Here is a 24745-nt window from a genome sequence, read left to right on the forward strand (position 1 = left end):
TATGGTGGTGTCTGGCGACGGATCAACAACACTGGCGTTATAGCGCGGAGCAAGGGCTTGGTGTGGAATCTAAATAGGCGCTTCAATACCATTCACATTCAACAATACTCCAATCTCCTACGATGCAGTCATCAGTCTGTTGATTCCATGTTGAAGATACGGAGTATATATGCTGAGTACTAGTTCGTGGACCATAGGAGAGCTTGAGCCACCAAAGTCATTTTGTTAGCTTCCACACCATTAAAAAGCTTCAAGCTCGCATACTTGTTCACCAGAATCTCTCTACAACTTATCCAAGCCATAGAACCATTTAAAGATTTAATGTCATTGCAGCTCTGTTTCTGTCTTTCCATGTGCTTCGTCTAATAATTTCCAGCCCAAACGTTATAATACAGCTTGGCCTTGCAGCTGAGCTTACCGGCCCATCATGCTAGAGGACGACATATACCGGACATCGACGCAATACCGCCTCTGGTCTTTCACGGAAGACTCCCTCCGGACAATCAGAGCGAATACAAATGCTCTTGCAAGCGAGCGTGTCCGCGCCGCCGTCCGTCGTCTCAGAGAAGCTCGACAACAGTCGACAGCAACTCCCACCCCGGAGCAAGGCACGCCAAATCCCAACCCCAGCGATGGCGAGAGAGCTGCTACTCCCGCTCAGACGGCGACTGGAGGCGAGCAGGAGGTAGAATGCCTCACTCCGGATGAGGAGTTTGAGCTGGTGCAATACTATTGCGAGAAAACCATGGAGCTAGGCGATGAATATAAACCGCCACTGCCCACGACAGTAAGGGTACGTATAACCTACGATATGGCCGTTTCTGACGCCATCCATTGTACTAAATGCATTAAATAGGCGACGGCGATTCAGTACCTTCGACGATTCTACCTTACAAATTCCCCAATGACCTACCACCCGAAATCCATTATGCCGTGCGCCTTGTTCCTTGCTACCAAAACGGATAACTTCTATATGTCACTTCGCTCTTTTACAGAACACATACCCAAGATGTCGATGGAAGATATTATTGCTCCCGAGTTTCTACTCACCCAGGGTCTGCGGTTTACTTTTGACGTGCGGCATCCGTTCCGTGGACTAGAGGGAGGGATGATGGAGTTGAATGCGATTGCGAAGGGAGAAGCTACACCAGGGCCTCATCATCCTGGACTCACTGTACCTGGGTTGCAGAAAGCAATACAATCACTTGCGCCGCCGCCTCCTTCGATAGCAGGGCCAGTGCCGGCCACACCACTCTCCACGCGATTAGCAAAGGTACATCATAATACGCGAGAGATTCTCAAACATTCTGCGCAAATGACAGACGTCTACTTCCTCTACACCCCCTCTCAAATATGGCTTTCTGCATTACTCATTGCCGACAAACCCCTTGCCGAATTCTATCTGGAGACCAAACTAGGACCGCCAGCTCCCTCATCAACCCCTGCTTCAACTTCACCTTCAGCCATGCTATCCGCCCTACACGCTAAATTAATTCCTATCCTTCAGTCCTGCTGCGCACTCCTAGCCCCCTATATTCAAAATAACGGATCCTCAGGCACCGCCCCTGGCCCAAGGCTACGGCAAATTGGCAGAAAGCTATATCACTGCCAGAACCCTGAGAGAAAAGACCTTACTGCTTTGAACAAGTTGCAGAAACAAGGCGGTTCAGCAATACAAACTGGCACGAATACTCCGTCAGAATCCGCTGCGGCTCCTGCCATTCCTAGCATCGGCGGTGGTGGCGGCGACGAGCAAGGTTTAGAGAATGATATAGACCGGGCGGCTAAGAAGCGCAAATTAGAGCGTGAGAAGTTCCAGGGAGAGAAGGATTCTCTATTTGGCGGGGAATTAAGGAAGTGATATATAAGTGATGACATGAATAATGATAGTCATAACAGTCAATTGAAACAAGCATAGCATTGGATAAGGGTTCATGGATTATTACTTGAATTTATTGATAAAAATGTGCACTGAGATGCAATATATGGAGCTCACATACAGCTTTATCATTAGCCGGAGAAGCTGGTATATTTGACAAGCATTCTAAAAGATAAAAACAACCAGTGGAGTATAAAAGTAATCTTTCATTTTCATTGCCCACCCTTCTCTATTACCTTGCCCTGTTATGAAGGCGAAATATAGTGGGACCCCCCTTTTTTAAACAAAATTCAAGTAAACCATAAAGAAATGTCAGTTTAATCTAAGCAAGTCCAGTCCCCATGTGCGCAGGTAAATTTGGTTGCTTGACATAGGGTAACGGCCCATGTACATAAGAATCAAAGAGGATCAGGGGGTTAAAAAGGAGGTGCGGCCATCCATACCCACGAGACCGCAAAGGAAAATGATAAAAGCAAAAATTTTCAGAAAGGCCATGATGAATGATTGCTTTTGGCAAAACATTAGAAAGTGAATTACACAAGGAAAGAGATTTCCAGTTCGTTATTAGACTTGGCCGGCGTTAATCATCTTCTTTCGGAGGTAGTTTTTGTATTCACCGATTGAACCGTCCCATCGGCGGACGGTCTTGTTCTCACACACCATGATATCTTTGGCAATTTTGTCGAGAAGTCTAGATGAGGCTTGGTAAGTATTTGGAGTTTAAAATTTTGCAGGAATAGGGGAGGAACCGGGTACGTACCTGAAGTCGTGAGAAACGACAACAACACCACCGCTGAACGCATTAATGGCTTCAGCCAAACTGTCAATAGTTGGAATATCCAAACCGTTGGTAGGTTCGTCGAGCAACAACATGTTGGGGCTCTCAATGGCCAAAATGGCAAAGACGATTCGACTCTTCTGACCCTCGGACAGGGTTCCCATGAGGGCGGTTTGGGATTCACCAGAAAGACCATATCGGCCGAGCTGCTGGCGCCAGTACTGGTAATCCTGACTCTTGTGTGGGTATTTATCACGCACGAAGTCGAGGGCGCATTTGGTCAGATCTAGCTGTTCGGCAGAGTGCTGACTGTACATTCCGAGTTTCAAATGGGTATGGCGAGTGACAATGCCAGATGTGGGGGAGAGCTTGCCGGTCATGATGCGAAGGAGGGTAGATTTTCCAACACCGTTGGGGCCGACGAGCGCAGTTCGGGAGTCCATGTCAACACCAAAGTCGAGGTTCTCATATAAATTGTCCTTTTTATCGCCAGAATAAGAGAATGTGACATCATCGAAAGAGAGAACTGGTGGAGGTAGCTTCTCAACGTCGGCAAATCTGAAGGTGAAGATCTTGTCTGGAACGACAGGTTGAATGAAACCGTCGGCCTCCATCTTGTCGAGAATCTTTTGTCGTGATTTAGCTTGTCGTACCAAGTTGGCATATGTACCAGCAGAGGCAATAAATTTCTTGATATGAACGATTTCTTCCTGTTGCTTGTGGTAAGCCTTCATCTGGTTGGTTTCCTGTTCGGCTCGCGTTTTCGAGTAAGAATCGTAGTTTCCACCATAGTACATGAGCTTCTTCATTCGCATGTCGATCATGGTCGTGCAGACACCGTTCAAGAAGTCCATACTGTGAGAGACCAGGATGAGGGTTCGATCCCACTTCTTCATGTACTCTTCCAGCCACACACACGCCTCAAGATCAAGATGCGCAGTGGGGTCGTCGAGAAGGAGCAACGATGGCTTGACGAACAAAGCTTTAGCCAACGCAACACGCATTCTCCAACCACCGGACATGTCCTTGGTTTTTTTCTTGATAGTCGTTTTGTTGAAGCCCAGACCAGTGAGAATGAGAGATGCTCGGGTGTGGAAAGTGGATGGATCCATGCCGTCCATTCGCTATTAAAGACGTCAGTTCCTGCACTCATCTAACTATAGTACTAGCAGGAGGGGGGAAACGGAAAAGCTACTTACCTCGTAGATGTCCTCTAGAACGGGGGTCTCTGGTCCTTCCTTTTCCAAGACGTCTTCAGCAAGCTTCTCTAGTCGGTCCAGTTCATTCTGTGCCTCTGTAACAACCCAGTCCAAGGCTCCAAGATCACTTGGGGGAGCACCCTCATTGAGTAGGTAGATATCAATGTGCTCTGGGATCGGGAATTCTCTCTTATCAATGGCCTTTAGGAGAGTAGATTTACCGCAACCGTTCTCACCGAGGAGACCATATCGTTTGCCGTAAGTGAGCTCGAGTGTAGAATCAGTGATGAGGACCCTTCCGTGGAACACAAGAGAAATGGACGACATCTTAACATCTCGACTAGATGGAATAGACGCCAAAACACCAGTAGTAACTCGATCGGAGAGACCGAACTTGTCCGTCTGTTCTGTTAACTTCTTGACGTCGGACATCTTGGCAGCGCTGGTGCCGCCTTGCTCCTCGATCTCATCCTCCTCATCGCCGTTGACAGACGAGGCCGTCGAGACATTTTTGGAGTTGGCCTTGGATGACAGTCTGGAGGTTACAGTCTTCTTCTTCTCTCCACCCTCAGCGGCACGTTTTGCCTGGCGGGCTGCCTTGGATGCAGACACCATCTTCTAAGTAATGTTTCTAACCGGATATTTTAATCCTGCGAATTCAATATTAGCAATGATTGGATATATGACGTTCGGGTGTTTATCCGTCCTCAACGTAGAGACAAGAGAGAGGAAGAAAAAAATTCAATATCAAGTCAAGGGGAAGAACATACCGAAGTGGGGGGTTAGCCTTATCGATAGGAAGCCCTAAGAGTGGGATGAAATGCTGTCTATCAAAACAACGAAAAGGCAAGGCGTCACGGAAGAGGTCTCGGGGGGTCCAGGCAGTCCTATCACACGCTATATATCTGAAGAAACGGGCCTCCTGACGGGTTATGCTGGAGAACCAGAGGGAGCGAGTCGTGGATGGGTTTGTTACTGGGTGGAAATCGCGGGCTGTGGTGAAAAATCAAAGAGTGGCTTAGGTAAGATATCGCAGTGTTCCCATTGGTGGAAAGTCATGTGATTATGACATCAGAGATAAACAAAAAAAGCAACGAAGAAAGAAGAGAAGAGAGAAGAGAGAAAGAAAAGAGAAGAAAGAGACATATTCTATTTAATCTAGTCAAGGTTTATGTGCAGTGTCTAATGCACTCTTCTCATCTAAGTTTATTATACGTTTACTCAGCCGTTCAAGGAAGTCTTGTTCTTCGGGCGTGAGCGTGATGCCGCCGGACACCTCGACCGCCCCCGGCCTGATGCTGATATGGCCCTCCAGCTGCTTTACGCCTCTGCCAGCAGCGGCGGGCTGGTGAACTTCTCCGAGATCCTCCGACGACGAAGACTCCAAGTCTGCTTCCTTCTTGGCCTGAGCGAGGTCCGCGGGCGTCCACCAATGTAGCGGGAACCGCCGTTCGATATTATTAAAGATCAGAGCCGTGACAAGGACCAGGACACAGGAGAGCAGGATGAGCGGAAGGAGAAGCCATCCCAGGTGTCTCGTTGTCGGATCCACAACTGCGAGTAACGCAGTGGCGCCTGCGGGAGGGTGGACGGTTTTCGTGAGGCTCATCACCAGAGTGGCAACAGCACAAGACAGCGGTCCAGCAATCCAGTAGAGTTCTTCAGGGTGAGGATGGAGGCCGAACAGTTTCGTGATGCTGACCCCGACCACGGCTGCGAGGAAGTGGCCAACGATGGCATTCCTGGGTTGTGCAAGGGGTGATTCTATAGCGCAATATGCAAGCACCGCTGCGGCTCCCTACATGTCAATCCTGTCAGTTAAAAGAACATAGACGAAGAAGAACACCATCTAGAGGGACGGGAATACTCACGTAACTGCCAACTACAAGAGGCGCCCCATGCTCCCGAAAAAAAGGAATATGAGTAGTGGCTGCGGTAAGAGTTAACAGGCCGCAGAACACGCCGATAAACGTCCAGAATATAACCACCAGGGTCCCTAATTTCTCAGTCGGCTCAAGCCTGTGGCCGAGGAAATGGGCCACAGGATACGGATAGCGGTGCCATCGTGGATGTGGGATGTACCGGTTGAGGAAGATATCGATATCGATCTCTACCCTCCTGAGGTCGTGGAGCTTCATTGGAGTGGGGGTTTTGCGCAGAACAACGGTCAACTCTTGCAATAGGAAAAGGTCATAAAGGAATCTATGCAATCTCGATCAAAAGAAGAGAAAGATGAGAGAAATATGAGAGTCTATAAGCCATCGGAGAAACAGCCAAGTTCTTCTTTAAGTTTTGATACTGGAGAACCTGCGGAAGAGAGCGGGTGAACGGGGCGCCCAATTCCTCGTCCCTCGACTCAGGAAATGCCACCGAAGCTGTAAGAGAAGGAGACAGAGAGATAGGAGCGCCGGCAGGGGGCAGAAACCTCGAGAACGAACGCTGGTTCATGATCTTCCAGGACGAAAAAAAAAGAACCATTTTGCATCAAACACTCTGCGCTTGCTGACTTTCTCCGCGGAGTTTCGGTAAATCCAGAAATGTCGTATTGCCGTTACTGCGGATGTACTGGTACCGCTGGCCCACCATTTTAGGTACTTCTGGTCTCCACAACTCTAAGTGCAAGCATGAAGTACCGCTGATGTCGAAAAGCTTGACTTGCGTAACTTTGCTGGGTACGGGGTGGTAACTTCAATACCGTGGCCGCATATGGAGCCTCCCGGCGTGGCATGGGGGCATGGGGAAGCGCATAACTTCTTACCACATATCAGGATCAGTCAGGATCAGGATAAAGGTCTATCAAACGGATACTCACACTCAGGGCCCTGATCCCTACCCGCCTGGCTGACGACAGCGAACGATGGGCGCATCCCTGTATGCACAACCCTACCGGTGGCCATATACTACCCAGCCGATCCTTCTCATGCCAGATAAACATATCTCTAAAGACTATCCCAGCATGGGTTCTAGAAGACTGCTCGACATTATATGTCTGAGCAAGTGGCAGTGGTTAGGGATGTGTACGGAGCACCGTGGTGACCGCTTTTTTGATCCTCCGTGAAACAGGACTGTGGCACGATCTATCCTGACCAATTCCTGAAGGATTAGCTGGATTCTGTTAATGCAGAGTATACCGAGCGGCATCTACTATCTCGGAGCCTACATGATCCCTACAGTATGGTATATATATGTGCGGCCAATGGTGTGGCTATAATGCTTGTTCACAATTAAGCTCAGGCGATCATGCAATTCAAAACGGGAGAATACTAAGAATATCATTAGTCTATACAAACCCCAAAAGTGGCCAGCCAGGCTTTCTTTGCACTCTCATTTTTCCGACGGGCTATCCATCCGAACGTACACGTCTGTCGTACACATGATCCCCGGCGGTCCACCTCGTTGCAACCCGCCACCGTTTCGGAGAGAGTTGCTGCTCTGAGTGTCCTTTAGGAATGGAGGTAGATGATAAGACACTGGCGATACCCTGGAGGCGCTAACTTCAACTTTATATTGACAGGCTGATGCCGATGGCAGTGCCGGCCTACTGCAGCCCATCCTTGCACCGCGTTGTGGCCCCCTGTTCTTACTTTCATGGCTATCAAAAGGAGTGAGCTGATCGTCGTCGAACGTCAGTCGGTTCGGTGCATATTTGGATATCGAGATCATCCGTATCCTCGAAGTGTCGCCAGGGCTGGTGGATGAAGTGTCGTAGTCGCAATTGGGATCGGCACGGCCGCCATACCGACTAATTAGGGTTGCGTCACTGTAGCTATCAAACATGGGGCGCAATGTGTGTATAGAACATGCTATAACGGCAATATGAAGCTCGAGCCTAGGGCCATTTGACAAGAAAAAAGGTTTAGCAGTGAGGTTATACGAACAGTGGCAAGCTAAGAATTCCGTTCGTGAGACGAGAGGGAGCTAAACGTACGTGCTTAGAAGGAAGAAGATATCGCCTCTAGATGGAATAAGTTAGAGATCGAGAGCTTAAATAAAGGTTTGTCTATCCTGTCAAAGTTCCAACATACCGATAACCGCTGTCCAGATACACGCTAAATATGGAATGAACCATTTTAACAATGGCCACACAGCATCCCCTGCATCGTCCTTGTCAGCTCTATTTCTACCTTCTCGCTTCACGGCGTGAGGTAGCATACAGATATCCCAGGCCCACGACACCCGCAAGGACTACCCCCGCACGTCGCGCAAGTCGCCTTGGAGGGAAGTAGTAAAGCGGCAGATTTGTCAGAGTCAAGTCGGTGAGGACATCCTGCCCTGTTTGTTGGGTTGATCCTTTCGTCAGCGAAATAGTTAAAGAATGCATGGGTTTGAAGCCGAGTACGAACCACACATGACTACACTGATAATGGACATGGCCTTGCTCCCGATACACGTTTCATCGGACATCGAATATGTCCAGTATGCTTTGATGGGCCAGCATCGAAACACGAACGGTCCTAGCCGTGATATCGTTGTAACTGCTATGAGTCCTTTTGCACAAGCCTTCTTTAGTGACTGGGTAAAAAACAATCGTTAGAGCGAAAGAGAGGAGGACCAGAATCAACTTACCCATTAGACCCTTGACTAAATATAAACTCCCCTTTGACTGAGCGATGCGAAGGAACTGGAATCCGATTGCTAGTTTCACCATCGATTTGGCTATTACCAGGAATATCCAATGGATATATGACACCAAGGCTAGTCTTTCAAGATCCGCAGTCGACATATCATCCGTATATTCACCTAGACCATGTTTCGACTCGTCTATTAAAAATGCTATGCACACGAATGAGAATACCTGAAAGAAAAAGGCACCATCAGCCATCCGCAACAGACCTAACGAAACCGAGGATGATAGAACAGCCACGCTATACAGCAATGGGAGTAGGATCTATAGAATAAAATGCGATGGCCGCAGTTCACCTACAGTCGCGGCAACTATAAGCCCATCATCCGGCCTACAGCGTCTTAATAGATAGAATCGTGCATAGCATCGTAGTAAGACGACGAGAAATGAAATTCCCGAAAAAACTCCAGCGGTCCCAAGGATCATAGCCGCCTTGCTGCCATGGCTGAAGGTCCTCTCGAACGCAAAGTCCCGCTGGTTACGAGGACTATGAAGACGAGGTAACAGACCCTGTGTAGAGACCGGTAATCCCATAATGTCCAGCCATGAACCAAAGGCTGAGTTCGGTTGAATGTATGTTTATTTCCACCCCATGGCAGGGAGGGGAAAGGAGAAGATAAGGGATATATAAATCGAGGCTGAGGGCGACAGTCCTATGAATGATGCATAAGAAACGTGTTCCGGGCGTGTCTGACAGCATAAAGGTGAACGAATAATGGTGACGGACGATGCAGAACATAGTTCTTCAAGCGAGAAAGGCTCCCCTCGACCATGGCCTTTCATCTCTATTTCAATTTGTTCTTCGCCAGGTCTTTTTCTCTGGTTCTTTTTCTTGGAGAGGGACAATATTTTCTTTTTCCTCGTCACAAGGGGCCCGTGACACCCACTACCTCCATACATTCCGAATACATGGAGTTGGAAGGAGGAAGACGCGGAAAGGAGAGAGAGATATAAGATGAAGGAGGGCCAGGAGATCAGGATTCTTTGTTCAAGACAAGATCTGCGTCTGAATGCTACCCCGTACAAATGATGGCGATATCCGTGTAGGGAGTGTAGTTGCATAGTTCAAACCGACGGCTGTGTGGTTCCGCAATGGTCAAAGAAGTGGTAGGGAGACACCCCCGTCTAGGAGGAAAAAAGCCACCACCAACGGAACTGTAGCACAAGGAAGCACAGGTGGCCGCCCGCCATGGAAACTGGCCAAAGACCATGCTCTTGATCGCCGGTGCAGCGATATTCGAGGGTGGGGAGAGAAGAGTGGGAGAGAAAAAAAGAAAGGAAAAATATTATATTCCCGGTGTGCCCGGCTGGGGACTTGATACACCAGAAAAATGATAGAGCGAGCACTGGGTATGTGGTTCCAGCTATGTACGTTCCAGCTCATGGAGTACATACGTAACGATGCAGGAGAAGTTTTAATCCGTACTGGGCGAAAGCGTAGAGTTCTCCTGGCTCCTCCCGGACGAAAAGTTCAGGACGGAATAAGGTATGGAATGGCTGCAACAAGCGAAACTGCGCGCTGCTTGACTGGTAGATGCGTGTTCTAGATGTCGGTAGTTGGCTGCACTTCAGCCTGGAGGTAGCTTTGTACTCATAGTGTTGGTACGGAGTACCCGGTACAAATGGGGGTATATGGAGGAGTCGCTGTTGGAATCCACAGATCACATTTCATGTTTGCTTTTTCTGGACCTTATTATCTTGCTTGAACGGCGTGATAAGCATCTAGACGGTTGAGTTGTTTCTTGTATTCCAGTTCTTCCATCGTCCGTGGAGATTCTGCTCCGTGGAACAGTGTCCCCGATGCACTTAGCAATTAGCACTTCGTCAACGGACCAGAGAATCGCCCTTCTATAACAGTTAGCAAGGGAAACGAAAGGATAAGCTTAAAGGTTAGGAATTAAACTCTTTAGCAAAACAAATAGGGCGCTAAAAAGAGCTTCCGGAAAGGCGTTCGACGGTGAGGTTTCAAGCCTGAACTAGGATCATGGTTCTTCCTCGAGGCACAGGGGTAGTTGGTTAGGGTTCAGGATAGAAATAACAATAACACAGGCCAAAGAATCAGATAATCATGTCAACACCATGCAAAAGACGAACGTTGTATCCAGTCTTCTCCTTGATGCTGTTGGCGATGACACGCAACGGCGTCATGTACGTTGGCTCCCGGTTTGCCCAACCGCCATCGATTCCGCCCCAGACTACACCAACGGCATCATCAATCCAGAATCCAAGAACCAATGTGCCCGAGTCGCCTCCTTGACTGAAATACCCGTTCGCCCCGCCAACAATGGCCCATTATTCTGTCCTCATTTCTTGAGGTGCATCTCTATAGCACACAAAGCTACGGAGCCCATTGATATACCCCCTGGCCGGCCATACCATCCGCCCAGCCAGATAGACACTGTCGGCGCTAGAGGGTGAAGACCAGTATTTAATACTTTCATCATTAGGGCCATAGTATGGTACAACTGCGTTCGTTCCAACTCGTCCTGGATATAAGTCGATCAGGGCCCAGTCGAGCCGGCACTGTCCAAGGCTAGATATTGTTATGCCAGAGGAAACAAGAATTGTGCCAACATCTCTGCCAGATCGCTCTACCTCTTTCACCATTTGTACTAATTCACCGTCACCTGGTGAGTGCTGGTAAGTATCCAGCGTATATCCCAATTTTGATAATTCCGATAATGCCATCTCGTGGTCATGCAAACTTGGATACTGGATCGTGATATGTTTCCCAGTCTCGTTGTCAATTGCCTCTGGTTAAATGTCAGTATTTAGCAACCCCTTTTTTATGAGAGCTTAGATGCTGCCAACCCAAATCGCTAGCGGATGGTACTTTACCTTCGCCTGGCCGGACAGAGTGGTGACAAGTTAAACCGCATATCTTGACTGGCCGGCCTTCCTGTGAAAGCTCAAGGTACGCACCGAATGCTTCAGTCGCGCATTCGTTACCACCAACACCGATACATCCATTCATACGTGGTTCCGGAGCATACGATTGGAGATGAGGATAGTTATCGGGGATAGGACTCGACGTGTACGGATCTCTGAAGGTCTCCCCCGTACCGCTCCAAATCTGCCCTTCGGCAAGCTCGACAAACAGGCCACCTAATACCACATATTAGCCATGCAAACTCATATGATAGAGGAGGACATGCCTGAATATTTATGTATTTTACGGAGCAGCTCCTTGATCCCATGAGTTATGTATGGGAACCCCTGCACGGTAATAACTACCGTTGTGTCATCCCTATCTTCACTCTTCTGACGCGTCTGTCGCCGCTGAAAGCACTCAACAGCAACCCATGGGATTTTTGCCGCATCAAGCTGCTTTATTATGTACTTTGAAACAACACTCCAGCGCGGTACAATAGGATGCTGGCGGGAAACGGGGAAAGTCAGTACACTCAACGGGAGTTTAACAGGATAAGCAGTACGTGACCGGGGTGTACTATTCCCAGTTGCAGTGTATGGGTTGTGAGGATACATGTATCGCCCAAGCTCTCGGTGTACTCGTTTGGCCATCATAGAATCTCGCGAGTTGAGTTAGAAGTTGATGAAGTTGAAGTTGGCGAAGGACGGACATCTAACGATGGCACCAGACTTCTGCCCATCGATATCTTGCCACTTCTCACTCTTTCCACAAGCTTGCGAAGGGGTTCAAAGCAGGCACATTTCACTTGAGTCGTTACTGAAGAAGGGGCTTTGTGGTGTGGCCCTAGTATGATGAAAGTCATAGCCTCCGCGTTATATACAATTCAAGGAGCACAGGGGCTAGTAACCAGCTATGGCTATCATCAACAGAAAAGGAGATACCAGTCGAATAATACCATTCAGACCGAAGCAGCTGAATATGTATATCGAGTCAACCCATGCTTAGTTCCCCTTTGTATCCCTTCCTCCTTTCCTGCGTGCCAACACGTGAAACTAGAAAATGCATTTGTTGAGCCATTCACATTTGCTCTTGAAGGAAAGTTGAAAGCATATTTGCCTGTTAAAGTGCAGCATCTGGAACCAGCGAGTCTAAAAACCACTGACTCTATTTCTTAACGACGGGAAGAGTCATCCCCTTTTTGGAACTCTCCATTGCAAGCTCTACCAAACCAATAACGGCACTGGCATCAGCTGAATTTACAGGCACTTGACCCTGTCCAGAGAGCGCCCTTGCAAACACACGGTAATACTCCACATAAGTTGGTGGCTCTGGCTGGACAGTATGCGACGAGAACTTTCCATCCACAGAAGCTGTAAGGACACCTATACGGCCCGCGTAAACGAAGTAGGGCGGTCAGCAACCATGGTTCTATTGTTCCACGACATGCAGTGATATGATTTCGTGCGATAGCGGAGGGTAGCTAAGCCGAAGAAATGACTTACCATGCTTCTCGCCAGGCTCTCGGCCAAATTGGCCGTCCCCTAGTTTCACTCCGGCCAGTAATTGGTCCTCTTGAGGGTCAAGGTGGTACTATAGATAGAGAACGGGTCAGCCACCTTCGTTAACCCGTACCAATATGGTATGCAACAAAAAAGTAAATAAAACCTCGAAATTGGGCAAGCTAAATTCAAAAGAAGGCGAAGAATGTTATTGACATGACCAAGACATACCTTCTTAAAGCTGCCCTTATCACCCCTGATCCAGAACCTCAACTGGTTCTCTTCAGGGCTAATGACGGCGCTCTTAGCAGTCACTAGCAGCCTGTCATAGTGAAGGAGCACGGTAAAGGAGTCTTCATAATCCTCCGCGTCAATTTCACGCTGAGCAGTGATGAACCCAGTGATTCGGTTTGGAAGACCAAACAATTGAACAGCCTGATCTATGAGATGGGTGCCCAGGTCATAGATGGAGCCACCGGATGAGGTAGGCTTCCCCTTCCACGCTTTCCTGATGGTCAGTTCAGGGCGATGGCGGTCAAAGTGAGTCTCGAATTCGACAACACGGCCCAGGGAGCCATCCTTGATGAGCTTTGTAGCGGTCACAAAGTCCGCATCCCATCTTCGGTCTGCCAGAATATCCGTTAGCATATACCATCTTTATACCTCTTAATCGGCAACTCGTGTACGGTATATACAAGTGAGACTTCTAGCTACTAGAGTAACCGACAGGGCCATTCTACTCACTTTGATAAACAGTGAGTAACTTATTTTGCTTCTTAGCTAGCTCTATCAAGTCGTCTCCATCCTTCTGAGTTAGAGTGAAAGGTTTCTCGACGATGACTGGTATAGTAAATGAAGCACGCGAGCCTCAAGTTAGTCCACCATAAAAAGCATAAGGGTTCCCCAGGGCAAGATTTGAACGGTACCATGCTTGTTCGCCTCTAGAGCAAGCTTTGTTAAAGAGTAATGGCTATCAGGAGTGGTTGTGACGACGACGACATCGACGGCGCTGTCGTTTACCAGATCCTCCACCGTTCGATAGATTTTGCTATCCGGATGGTCCTTTTGAGCATCATCGGAAGCTGACGGAGTCCTCTGGACGATGGCATAGAGCTTGAACTCAGGCACTGCGCTGATGAAGGGAATATGGAAGACCTTTGCACTGAGTCCATAGCCGATAACGCCGACGTTATATTTAGTAGTCATGGTGGTGGGATGAGGGGCGACGGTGCAGGGATAGCACTATGTCCTTTTAGAAGGTGTTTTATTCTTGTTCTAATAGGTGTAAAGTGAGGCTGTTGCGTCTTCCCCGTCTTATAAACAGTTGATTAAAGTAGTATTTCTAACATCCAGGCCGATGATGCCAGCTCTGTGGATTTAAACCGGATTTATAACCAAGAGCTTCATTTATTAGGCTTCAACCTAGTGTTAGGCATAACTCTATGTGTTCTCTATGGTCCTAGGGTAAACAATGCATGGCTTCTATAATAAACCATCCAAGGTCTACTCCGTCTACTTAACTAAAGAATGGGATAAGGAGCTGTCACCTAGTATGAAAATATAACGAGTTATTGCAGATGTGCTATCCTGCTCTCCATCGAAGCGACATCCCCTGTAGCTCAGGAGTGAAGAAGTGAAGAACCATGAACATGCAGAATCGAGTACTCACATACCCAGTCCTAAACAGTCTAAACCATGCCAGCAGTTACTAAAAATCAGTCCCGGGGTGCTTCTATTGAATAGCTAAGTACATGGACTATCGCTTTCTTATATAACAGACACTGATGATTCTATCTCTCTTTCTTCATATCATATTCAGACAAACCCGAAACTTCCATAGCTGATGTCGGTTCGAAAGCGCCGTGCATATCCTAGAGTTAAGCGACTTAGTTTGTATACTTGATTTTTTTTTATATCCTACTACTGGATTCGTTGGTACGTCAGCCACCAAGTGTCTAACGAGAGAAACCACATACCTGGCGTTTGCAATGGCACCCTCGCGATTCCAGGAAGTTCACAACCTCCCCACAACCTCCAACGTCATGCTGAACATGGTGGTTGGTATCGAGTTCGATGATCCTAGGCACAACTGCCTGGTCGCAGAGAATCTCAACGGCTGCACCGCCGTCGTCATCATCTCAGACCATGCGGCAGTCATGGCGAACATCCTCCCGCGGCCCACAATATACGACAGCGACCCATATATCGGGGACAAGAACATGAAGGAGAAGGTAGTCGAGCTGGTAGAATTCATCTCTCGCCATCGAGATAAGTTCCCGCTTTATGCGTGTTGGGCATGGGTGATCTATGCGGTACTAGACGGCGAGACAGGCCTCCCGGGCCAGAAGGGAATAATAAACGATGTTTTGACGACTATGGGAATCTCGCGGGCAGATCACCCTTATTCGGTTCTTGTCGGTCGTCCACGTCCAGCTGGCCAAGGGACGGTTGTTATAGATGCGCGGAGTGGGAGGCCGGAGGTGTATATCGATGACCTGCGTGTCAACTAAGGGGCTCATAGAGCGTGGGAAGGGTATCTCGCATAGGAATGATAACTTCTACAGAGGTCCCTACCACAAGTCCTCAAGGGCCTGAGATTTATGGAGAGACTAGATATAGGCACCCTCTAATTGACCTTATTCTATCACCTTCAAGTCTGTCCTGGATTTATCCTTAGATCTACCCTTTGGCTTATCCCTAGGCTTGCCCTTTGGAAGGGATAGAATAGGCCCTTAAGTCTTCGGTAAAGACCTTTGTACTGAATTGATCGTCTCGTTGGTCGACGGCCACCGCTGTAAACAGATCAGGACTCGAGCTGCGATATCCCAGGACAAAGCTGCCTCTTCACCCGTCAGCCGTCTATCAACCTCTGCGAGTGGAGATACGCAGCGCCAGGCCTATTTTTAGTTGAAGTTCAGCCACTGCTTCGTCAACATCGTCCTAGGCGCAGCCACTTCGGGCTGTTTGTATACGCATCCTACTGTGCAGTGAGTACGCAGGATCAGTTCGAGGATAAATCTAGGTTGGACTCACGGGTAGAAATCCAGGTATCGGCCAGGCGGCAACCCTGGAAGTGGCTGTCTGACTGCCTGAAGCCGTCTGTCCTGGTCCTGTTGGGAGTGAAGAGTGGCTGTTTGTCTCGGGTCGTCACTATGGAGACTGCGCCAAGCTGTGTATCTCCTAGCCCGTAAACTCCAGAGCTGGATGTTTTCCCTCAAGCCTGGCTCAGCCCCAGGATAGAACGCTGCCTTGCGATGGTTTTGCTATTTACCCTGCGTTGACGGTCATTCTACGCTCGCTCGCTGTCGGATATTCTTGCTGCTCTCATTCTTAACGAAGCGTTCCATCTAAAAGTCGTTTGTTTATTCTTGGTCGATACCGGGCTCTCCCAGGTAAACAGAACGAACTCATACAGATCTACCACCCTCTATTTCACCCCGATAAACACCAGAGAGAGCAGTCTCCATCGTTTGATCAGGGTTGCACACAGGCCGAGGGCTGGGGAGAAATGATGAGACTACCGAATTTCAGCAGTTCGAGGACGAAAACCATTATACATGCCGTCCAGGCGTTCATAATCTTCCTGTCATGGGCAATGACAATTGCGGTCTTTACACAGCCTGGGAAGACGGATGGCAGGACAGTATATTATTTTATCCTGGTATGTTGCTTGCGTGTCTGCACTATTGCGGGTGTTTCTGAAGTAGTAACAAGCTTGCTAACACTTTATTGTTGCTAGTGCTGGGTTAGCATCCCTGGAATCGTATATTTGACCGCTGTTCCCATGTGGCCGCGGATCAGGAAATTCGGGAACGTATACGCCTTTGCATTCGTCGATGGTCTCTTTACGCTGCTGTGGTTTGCAGCCTGGATAGCCACGGCGACGTACGTGGGCACAGGTATCAGCAAGGGCAGCAAGGGGGATACGGACAAAGACAAGGACAAAAACAAGAATAAATCTGGCTGTGATGTCTTTGCATTCGGAAGTCCAACAAAATGCAGACTGAGTACTGGAACTACCGTTTTAGGCGTATTTGTCTTGTGAGTTCCCACTTCAAGTATTCATTGAAGGAGTTGAAAGCTGACGGTGGGCTCTCGCTATAGCATCATCTTCATTGCAACGACCCTCCTCTCACTTAAGAACGTGATGGAGTACCGCCGAACAGGAACAATGCCCTACGATGGCTCAGATCCTACATTCGCTGCTCACGCGCAAGCTGCATTCTCGTCAAACCCAGCACATGACTTTGACGACGATGACGATAGAGACCCCGAGTCCCGAACTGGTCGTTTCCATGGCGGACCACCATCACGTCAAAACGACGAGGACGAGTACGCTTTACTTCATAACAGCGAGGTAGACGATCTAGGCCCACATGGCAGCCATCGCCCTCCACCGTCTTACGACCCTACAGCGTCGAACGTCAGCAGCCAGCCGCCTAGACTAAGCCCGCTACCACCAGCAGGAAGCTCGATGAGCGATTTCGATACAAGTTATGGAGGAGCATACGGCGGCCACCGGTCAGAAGTATCTGGCGACTATACCTATAACCGATAAATACCCCCTGTTTGATTTCTGAGCTATGTACAGGTTGTACCCATTTGTTCTTATTTGTCTTCTCTTTACTTGTGTTATAAAGATTTCGAAGGATATCCTTTGCTCTCTGTCGGCGTACCTATATTTTGGTCCGCTTTTACTTTTTGTTCTTTTATCGATCCATGACCTGGACTAATGAATTGGGAGGCGCTATGCTGAATGGGTTTATGTGAAATTTTTCTTTTCTTGGAGCCTCCATCCCTTTCAGAAGACTGAGATATGACTATAAATCTGATTTGATCTGCTCTCTCTTATCGTTTTATGATTGTTGGATTTACTGCTAGATGGGAACTGAGCAGGTCTCCGAAGGTTCGCGGCCGTTGTGTTTTATCTTTTATCACAAATCATAGCGGGATTAGAGATACCTTCTGGATAGTACGGAATTTGTATAATGAGTACTTAGCTTATATATTTTACCAAGGGATTGGACTTTCCTTTTGTATCTGCTGTGAATCTTTAAAAAAACCATCCAACACTTAACCCTTTACTTGGGCTTAATCTAACAGCCACAGGGCAATTGGTATTTAACCCTTGAATAAAGGATAACATATGACAGGTAGAAGCAACTATTCAATTCCATTCCATTAAGTACAGTCAAAAAACAAGACATGGTACAGTTGACACTATAATACAATTTTTTTGTGGTCGAGTTTAATCGTCATCATCTCAGTTTGTCCATAGTGCTCATCATCAAAGTAGAAGTCCTCAGGGGCCTCAGCCTCCTCATCTCCCTCATCAATAGCCTCTTCCGGACCTGGTGGGCGAGGCAGACCCATTCGATCCATATGTTTCCCCTGCAATTCAAAGACAAAATTGAACAGGTTCTTACGGACGGATTTTATCTTCTCATGGTCTCGACTAGTCAATTCGCGTTTCTTGCGAGGTTGCTGGTCAATCGGGAGGCCCTGAGAGAGTAGAAACTGGGTTACGCCTGGATCAACCTCTTCGTACTCAGAGACTTCCTCGTAATTGCCAAACGGGCCAACTGTAACTCTGTGGCGTTTGACGCGAGTTTCGTCAGTCAATGGGACGTATGGCTTTGGATTGGCAGGGACCTTCATCTTGTTGATCTTCTCGCTATTTTCCGGGTTCATGTGAAGTTTGGGTAGCGGGAGGAGGCCCCGTTTAGCACAGGTCCTGGGGGAAGGGGGCCAGTGGTCGAATCTGACCTTCTTGGTTGGACGGGGGGTGTCCTGGCGCAGCTTACGAGGTTTTTGGGCTAGGGGACTTTGGTCCTCAGGATCAGAAGTCTGATGAGCGCGTTTAGAGTTCTTCAGGATAGATTGAGGGGTCGGGGTCCGGACATTATCTGGAGAAACTGGAGACTTAGACGGAGGGGCTTCGATAGTCACGTCTGGAGCCTGGGAAACTAGAGGAGCCTGAGTGGCTTGAGGGACTTGAGGAGCCTGGGCAGCTTGAACAACCTGGGGAATAGGAGAAGTCTGGACATTTTGTTCTTCATAGCTATCATCGCCCCCAAAAGTACACTCGGCAATACCAGCAAGGAGATTATGTGCGAGTGCCATAGTTTCTTCATGGGTGAGTTCAGAGAGAGGGTTGGCCATATCCCCGTGCTGAAACTCGTTCTGAAGCTCAACATTGGCATGGTGCTGGAGCTCAACATTGACTTGGTGCTGGACTTCAAAGTTGTCTTGCTCCTGAGATATGGGTGTCTGCTGGGCGTCGAAATCAATGTTGTTCTGGGTATTGGGATCCTGAGTCGGGGCGGCCTCTTCCTGCACGTGAAGTTGCTGTTCATAAGATACATCAGAGTATGTAGCATCTTCACTACTATCATAGTATGTACTAGTTTGCTCCTCGACGGGGCCTGTTGTAGGTACATGTGTGGGCGTATATGTAGGTGTAAGTGGCTGCGGTGCCGCCTCAGGGATTGTTTGTTGATCGCCTTCAGGTTTGATAGCAAAAGTCTGTATAGGGGTAGACTCTGCGCTTGCCTGGGACTCAGTTTTGGGTATCCATCGATCGAAGATGGCGTCGGCTTTAGCTTGCATCTGCCCTTTATCGACTGACTGACACTTGATCAATGGGGCAATGACATTAGCAATAAGAGCATGGTTGACATCTTCGACGGTACAATTGTGCTTAGCAGCAAATTCTTCAAAGGGGAAGTTCGAGACAAGCGCGTTAGCAAGATCACTGAAGAAGACTGGTGGTAGCTTTGTCGGTTCATCGGGCACGTCACAGTTTTTTGGACCAACTAAGACGCCGAGGAGGTTCTTGTAGGCCAGTCCCATCCATTCAGGCCCGTTAGGCTCCGTGTTGTGAGCAGGAGGCCCGTTGGAAGAGGTGTGCTGAGACAAGACGGTCTGCGTCTCACTTGAGTCGGAGGCAGAGCCAGATTCAGAACCAGACAGGGACGAGCCGGATTCAGACCCATCTAGGGACGATCCTGATACAGATGCAGGCCCAGACTCTGCCGTGACGGAACGACGATCAGATGGAGGCTGAGGGTTGACCAAATCGGGGTTTGGCGAAGCGCTTTCACCGATGGTAATAACTGGTGCCATCGCGTCTATCTCTGGCCCCTGCTGGGAGGCATGAGCGTGGAACTGATCTGCAAAATAGCGAGGATCACAGTCCGCATTGAAGTAGACCGCTATAAGCAGTCAGTATGAGAAGCTATGAGTATATCAGGAGACGACGTACCCCTTGGTGTCATATCGACGGTCCCAGCGTCAAGATGATATTCGCCGAGTTTGAGTCCGCTGCTGGCCTGAGGATTCAAGTTGTTGACACCCACAATCTGGATATCATCGTCATCATCATCGACAACGTAGCAAGGTATAGCACTCGGTATTGAAGTAGCTCGAGACATGGTGAGTTGACTGGTGTCAAGATAGCTGCTCTGATATGAGGGCTGTTTGAAGCTAGAGAGGGAAGATGAAGTTCAGGCTGAGTCTCTAGGAGGATATCAGAGTGAGTCTGAGATGTAGGGAGGAGAGCAGAGGAGAAAAGAGGCGGCTGGTAACACTGAGTTCCCAGCAAAGCCCATTGTCTGTTGTTTACATTCTATTGTGAGGCTGGTGAGACTATCAACATAACACTATAGTCGCTATGCTATCAACAGATATCATTAGATATCATCATATGTCTTTTAGATGTCCCAGTAGATGTACCAGTAGTCTCTACCAGCAGACATCTACTAGTAGTCATCTATATCAGGCTGTCTGATATGTTGATCATAGACACAGTTCTAGTGTCTAGTAGACTATCTGACGCTGTAGTGAGCTCTACAGCCTGATAACTGACATAACAGGATAATAATACAAGTACTCTCGTCTGTTATCATAGATATCTGTCTCATCTCTGTTATCATGGATAGTAATAGCTATAGTCAAGTGTGATGAAGTGGTGATGAAGTGGTGATGTATACTCGTAGTTATGAAGTGTGATGCCCGATGTGGCTAGCGTGGGCAAGCTGTCCTCCTTTTCCTCCTCCTCGACCTTTTCTCTTTCTTTTCTTTTTTCTTCTTCTCTTCTCCCATCTCCGTCGACTCAAGATAGCACACTTCTCATCTTTCGGATCTCCGTTTTCCAGTATCTAGGGCACCAAGCGACCCTTCCATTCCCCCCTCTTCAAGTCCCCCAAGAGGCAGCTTTTGCTTTTCAACTTCGACATCCACCGCAATCTTCGCGTCAACTCCAACCAAAGCGACAACATGTCTTCTGCCGTCAATGAACTTGCCGATAACGTGGCCTCCGTCACCATCAGTGATGCCAACGGTGCTCCTGCTGCTACCACTGCCGACCCGTCTGCCATCTCTGCCGACGAGGGCCGCCGTCTGTACATTGGGAACCTCGCCTATGCGACCACCGAGGGGGAGCTCAAGGACTTCTTCCAGGGCTTCAGTGTGTGAGTCTACCATGAACGTCTTGTGAATGTCCATCTTTATGTGAACTATTCATCTCGACGCTTCTACTTGTACTTTGCTTGTCATTTGTTATGTTTGTACTGACGAGAATAGTGAGAGCACGTCCATCCCTGTGAACCCTCGCACTGACCGCCCTGTTGGTTACGCCTTTGTCGACCTTGCTACCGCCCAAGAAGCTCAGGATGCTATTGCAGCTCTGACCGGCAAGGAAATCCTCGAGCGTAAGGTCTCTGTCCAGCTCGCCCGCAAGCCCGAGGAGCAGAAGGAGGCCGGTGCCAGTGGCGCTGAAGGCACCAGCGGCACAGAGGGACGCAAGAGAAACTCCAACCGCGGACGTGGACGCGGTCGTGGCCGTGCCCGTGGCGGCCGTGTTGGCCGTGGTGGACGTGTACGTTCTGTTTGCTGCTTCTTTGTCTGTCTCACCGTATGCTAACCGTTGTTTCATAGAAGACTGAGGAGGGCCACACCGAGGGAGAGACCACCGAACAGGCCGGCCTCACCGAAACCACCAACGTCGAGGAGGGAGACGCCCAGGACAAGGGCCGTCGTCCTCGCGGCCGCCGTGGCCCCCCAGAGGACGGCATTCCTTCCAAGACCAAGGTCATGGTTGCCAACCTCCCATACGATCTCACTGAGGAAGGAGTAAGTGGTTTCCCCGTCATGTATCACGTAAACATTTATTCCTAACACCCAACAGTTGAAAGAGCTTTTCGCTGCTTACGAGCCAACCTCATCCAAGATCGCCCTCCGCCCCATCCCTCACTTCATGGTCAAGAAACTCCAGGCCCGTGGTGAAGCCCGTAAGGGTCGTGGTTTCGGTTTCGTCACCCTCGGATCCGAAGCTCTTCAAGAGAAGGCCGTCCAGGAGATGCACGGCAAGGACGTCAACGGCCGTGAAATTGCTGTCAAGGTCGCCATCGACAGCCCCGGAAAGGAGGACGAACTCCTCGACGGACAGGCTGAAGGCCAGACTGAGGCTCCAGCAGCCGAGGCTGAGCCAGAGGCCGCTGCCGCTGCCACGGCCACCGCCTAAATCACCACCACACTCTTCGAACAATGCAGGGAGGACCATCAGTCTCAACTGGCTGGATGAGTATTGGAAGTATTCGGCATTCTTTACCTGATCAATATTTCTACGTGAAAAAAAAAGAACTTGTTTGGCATTTCTTAGCTACTCCTGGGCCATCGTCTACGGTGCCTACGGGGACGTCAGTTGGAAGGTCAACACGTACCCTCTTGTCTCGAGTTGATCACCGACACCTACGACCCTATCCTCTCTTTCTCTCATGGCTCTTAGCCGCTTCTATGATGTATTTTAGAAATCAAAATTTCGATTAAAATGACGAATTTACATGATCTATCATATGTCACTGCCTCTTGGTCTTCTGTAGCGTAAATATTGCTGGTATTATTGATGTTATTGATGTCGTGTCCTTAACGCTTAACCTGCACCTTGGACGCTTGACATCCATCCACAACATCCCCCGATCTATAATCCAACACGATTCTCCACGTCCAACCCGCGCACTACGCAACTCAAGGCTTCAACGGCCCTTGTATCCGTTGGTTCGAGTGGAGTCCTGCGTCCCACTGTGGGATGTCGCCTACTGAACTCAAGCATCACGAACTTCACCAACTTCACGACTCACGAACTCACGACATCGCGGCATTACGAACGTCCAGGACCAGGGGAAGCGCATCCCGTCCTCGCCATATCTCTGCCAGACGCTCGGTCATACCTCGCTATATCCCTTTATCCTCCTCTCGTTTACAGAATTGGGGTTAATCTTTCGCAATGTCGAAGTTGTGGGAAGTCGACCCGGAGACAAGGAGTAAAGTACGTCTATCCTTACACCCGTCCCTATACGCCGACCCTATACGCAGTGGACAAGAGCTAGACTGACCACGGCGTTATTGCCAATATATAGCTCCAGGTTATCCAAAAGGCCAACGGGAATGACCGGTGCTGCGATTGTGGCGCCCCCTCCCCACAATGGGTACGAATATATATGATTTCCCTACGCTACCAGCTTCACGCCTGAAGATAATCGATATGGTTCTAACATGGCCCGGCAATTTGCATTTCCCAGGCATCACCGAAATTCGGCACCTTCATATGTCTCAATTGCGCCGGCACCCACCGCGGGCTAGGTGTCCACATCTCCTTCGTCCGCAGCATAACCATGGACGCGTTCAAATTGGCTGAAATACAACGCATGGATAACGGAGGCAATGAGCCGTGGAAACAGTTTTTCGACACCCATTCGATAACGGTTGCTGAGGGCCGGACGTTCGAGGACTCAACCGTTAAAGAACGATACAGCGGCGAAGTAGGCGAGGAGTGGAAGGAGAGGTTATCAGCGAAAGTGGAAGGGAGGGAATATGTTCCTGTGCCGAAGACGGATAAGAAGAGTATCACCAGCCGGCCAGCCGGTATATCACGGTCGAATACTACGACCCCTAAGGGGTTCGGGAGCGATTCCCTACATGGAGCGGCTGGTAGAGAGCCGCTTTCCAGGTCAAGATCGACTGCAGGCGGTGATCATTTGAGTAGGAAGGAACAGAACGAGTCTTACTTTGCGAAGATGGGTGGAGTGAATGCCGCGAGGTCGGATAGTTTACCTCCATCCGAGGGAGGCAAGTTTACCGGGTTTGGTGGAGGGATGCCGGTAGAACCCTCGCCGGCTGCATCAAGGCAAGGTGGTGCAGGCATACCTGGACTAGACGATTTTCAGGCTGACCCCGTTGCGGCACTGACAAAGGGGTTTGGATGGTTTACTACCACTGTCGGCAAGGGGGCTAAGACTGTGAACGACACTTATATCCAACCCGCTGCGAAAACAGTACGTATCTTCCCGCTTATACCATTATTATTCCTCTGTCTAGCCGCCTGACTAAACTCCAATTAGCTTGCCGAATCAGACCTCGCAGCTCAGGCGCGCGTCGCTGCTACAGAAGTGACTAGGAACCTTCAGACTGGCACCCGCACCGCGGCAGACTCATTTAACCGCTTTGTAGAAGGGAGTGACGGCCCAGGCGGCAGCCATCGACCCTCCGCTTCGGGCTCATCTAGAGGATTTGAACCGGAAAGGAAAGATTTCTGGGATACCTTTGCGGCTGTCGGGGAGGAGAGACAGAGACAGGCGAGTGCCGGTGCTGGGTCGGGCGCCATTGGTACTGGAACAATGAAGAAAAATGATACTATGTCGAATTCTGTTGTGGCTGCGAAGCCTACACCGTCAGCAGCGGCAGCGGCAAAGAAGGATGATGGGTGGGATGATAATTGGTAGACAGAGGATTGAGATTTATACATAACGAATTTTTATATCATTTGGTTTAGTTGTTCTCAGATTAGGCTGGGGAATTGTGCATTGAAGGTGTTTAAAGAACGCGGCTTCTATATA

General features: G+C 49.1%; 10 protein-coding genes across 10 annotated transcripts; 5 read left to right on the forward strand and 5 right to left on the reverse strand.

The window, feature by feature from the left end:
* Nucleotides 1-427: 427 nt before the first annotated feature.
* Nucleotides 428-1861, forward strand: GIQ15_05238 (cyclin CCL1; the record flags this gene model as incomplete). The annotated part of the gene is made up of 2 exons (XM_033552655.1): nt 428-793; nt 857-1861. The coding sequence occupies 2 exons, from the start codon at nt 428-430 to the stop codon at nt 1859-1861; spliced, it is 1371 nt and encodes a 456-aa protein (XP_033406385.1).
* Nucleotides 1862-2443: 582 nt separating this feature from the next.
* GIQ15_05239 (ATP-binding cassette sub-family F member 2) lies at nt 2444-4471 on the reverse strand (the record flags this gene model as incomplete). The annotated part of the gene is made up of 3 exons (XM_033552656.1): nt 2444-2570; nt 2640-3781; nt 3857-4471. The coding sequence occupies 3 exons, from the start codon at nt 4469-4471 to the stop codon at nt 2444-2446; spliced, it is 1884 nt and encodes a 627-aa protein (XP_033406386.1).
* Nucleotides 4472-5018: 547 nt separating this feature from the next.
* Nucleotides 5019-5994, reverse strand: GIQ15_05240 (HPP family protein; the record flags this gene model as incomplete). Its single annotated transcript, XM_033552657.1, has 2 exons — nt 5019-5654; nt 5728-5994. 2 exons carry the CDS (start codon nt 5992-5994, stop codon nt 5019-5021), a joined length of 903 nt encoding a protein of 300 aa, XP_033406387.1.
* A 4544-nt stretch (nt 5995-10538) lies between these two features.
* On the reverse strand, nt 10539-12005 carry GIQ15_05241 (uncharacterized protein; the record flags this gene model as incomplete). The annotated part of the gene is made up of 4 exons (XM_033552658.1): nt 10539-10737; nt 10840-11233; nt 11403-11585; nt 11657-12005. The coding sequence occupies 4 exons, from the start codon at nt 12003-12005 to the stop codon at nt 10539-10541; spliced, it is 1125 nt and encodes a 374-aa protein (XP_033406388.1).
* A 511-nt stretch (nt 12006-12516) lies between these two features.
* GIQ15_05242 (oxidoreductase) lies at nt 12517-14057 on the reverse strand (the record flags this gene model as incomplete). The annotated part of the gene is made up of 5 exons (XM_033552659.1): nt 12517-12734; nt 12855-12942; nt 13083-13477; nt 13596-13691; nt 13778-14057. The coding sequence occupies 5 exons, from the start codon at nt 14055-14057 to the stop codon at nt 12517-12519; spliced, it is 1077 nt and encodes a 358-aa protein (XP_033406389.1).
* Nucleotides 14058-14839: 782 nt separating this feature from the next.
* GIQ15_05243 (uncharacterized protein) lies at nt 14840-15361 on the forward strand (the record flags this gene model as incomplete). Its single annotated transcript, XM_033552660.1, has 1 exon — nt 14840-15361. The coding sequence occupies one exon, from the start codon at nt 14840-14842 to the stop codon at nt 15359-15361; it is 522 nt and encodes a 173-aa protein (XP_033406390.1).
* Nucleotides 15362-16446: 1085 nt separating this feature from the next.
* Nucleotides 16447-17409, forward strand: GIQ15_05244 (uncharacterized protein; the record flags this gene model as incomplete). Its single annotated transcript, XM_033552661.1, has 3 exons — nt 16447-16512; nt 16591-16892; nt 16956-17409. The coding sequence occupies 3 exons, from the start codon at nt 16447-16449 to the stop codon at nt 17407-17409; spliced, it is 822 nt and encodes a 273-aa protein (XP_033406391.1).
* A 662-nt stretch (nt 17410-18071) lies between these two features.
* Nucleotides 18072-20284, reverse strand: GIQ15_05245 (uncharacterized protein; the record flags this gene model as incomplete). Its single annotated transcript, XM_033552662.1, has 2 exons — nt 18072-20065; nt 20116-20284. 2 exons carry the CDS (start codon nt 20282-20284, stop codon nt 18072-18074), a joined length of 2163 nt encoding a protein of 720 aa, XP_033406392.1.
* Nucleotides 20285-21128: 844 nt separating this feature from the next.
* On the forward strand, nt 21129-22374 carry GIQ15_05246 (uncharacterized protein; the record flags this gene model as incomplete). The annotated part of the gene is made up of 4 exons (XM_033552663.1): nt 21129-21322; nt 21435-21729; nt 21789-21983; nt 22039-22374. 4 exons carry the CDS (start codon nt 21129-21131, stop codon nt 22372-22374), a joined length of 1020 nt encoding a protein of 339 aa, XP_033406393.1.
* A 1150-nt stretch (nt 22375-23524) lies between these two features.
* Nucleotides 23525-24631, forward strand: GIQ15_05247 (uncharacterized protein; the record flags this gene model as incomplete). Its single annotated transcript, XM_033552664.1, has 2 exons — nt 23525-24184; nt 24251-24631. The coding sequence occupies 2 exons, from the start codon at nt 23525-23527 to the stop codon at nt 24629-24631; spliced, it is 1041 nt and encodes a 346-aa protein (XP_033406394.1).
* Between the last annotated feature and the right edge of the window lie 114 nt (nt 24632-24745).

Source organism: Arthroderma uncinatum (genome assembly GCF_011692745.1).
Source record: "Arthroderma uncinatum strain CBS 119779 chromosome Unknown scaffold3, whole genome shotgun sequence".
NCBI classification, from domain to species: Eukaryota; Fungi; Ascomycota; class Eurotiomycetes; order Onygenales; family Arthrodermataceae; genus Arthroderma; species Arthroderma uncinatum.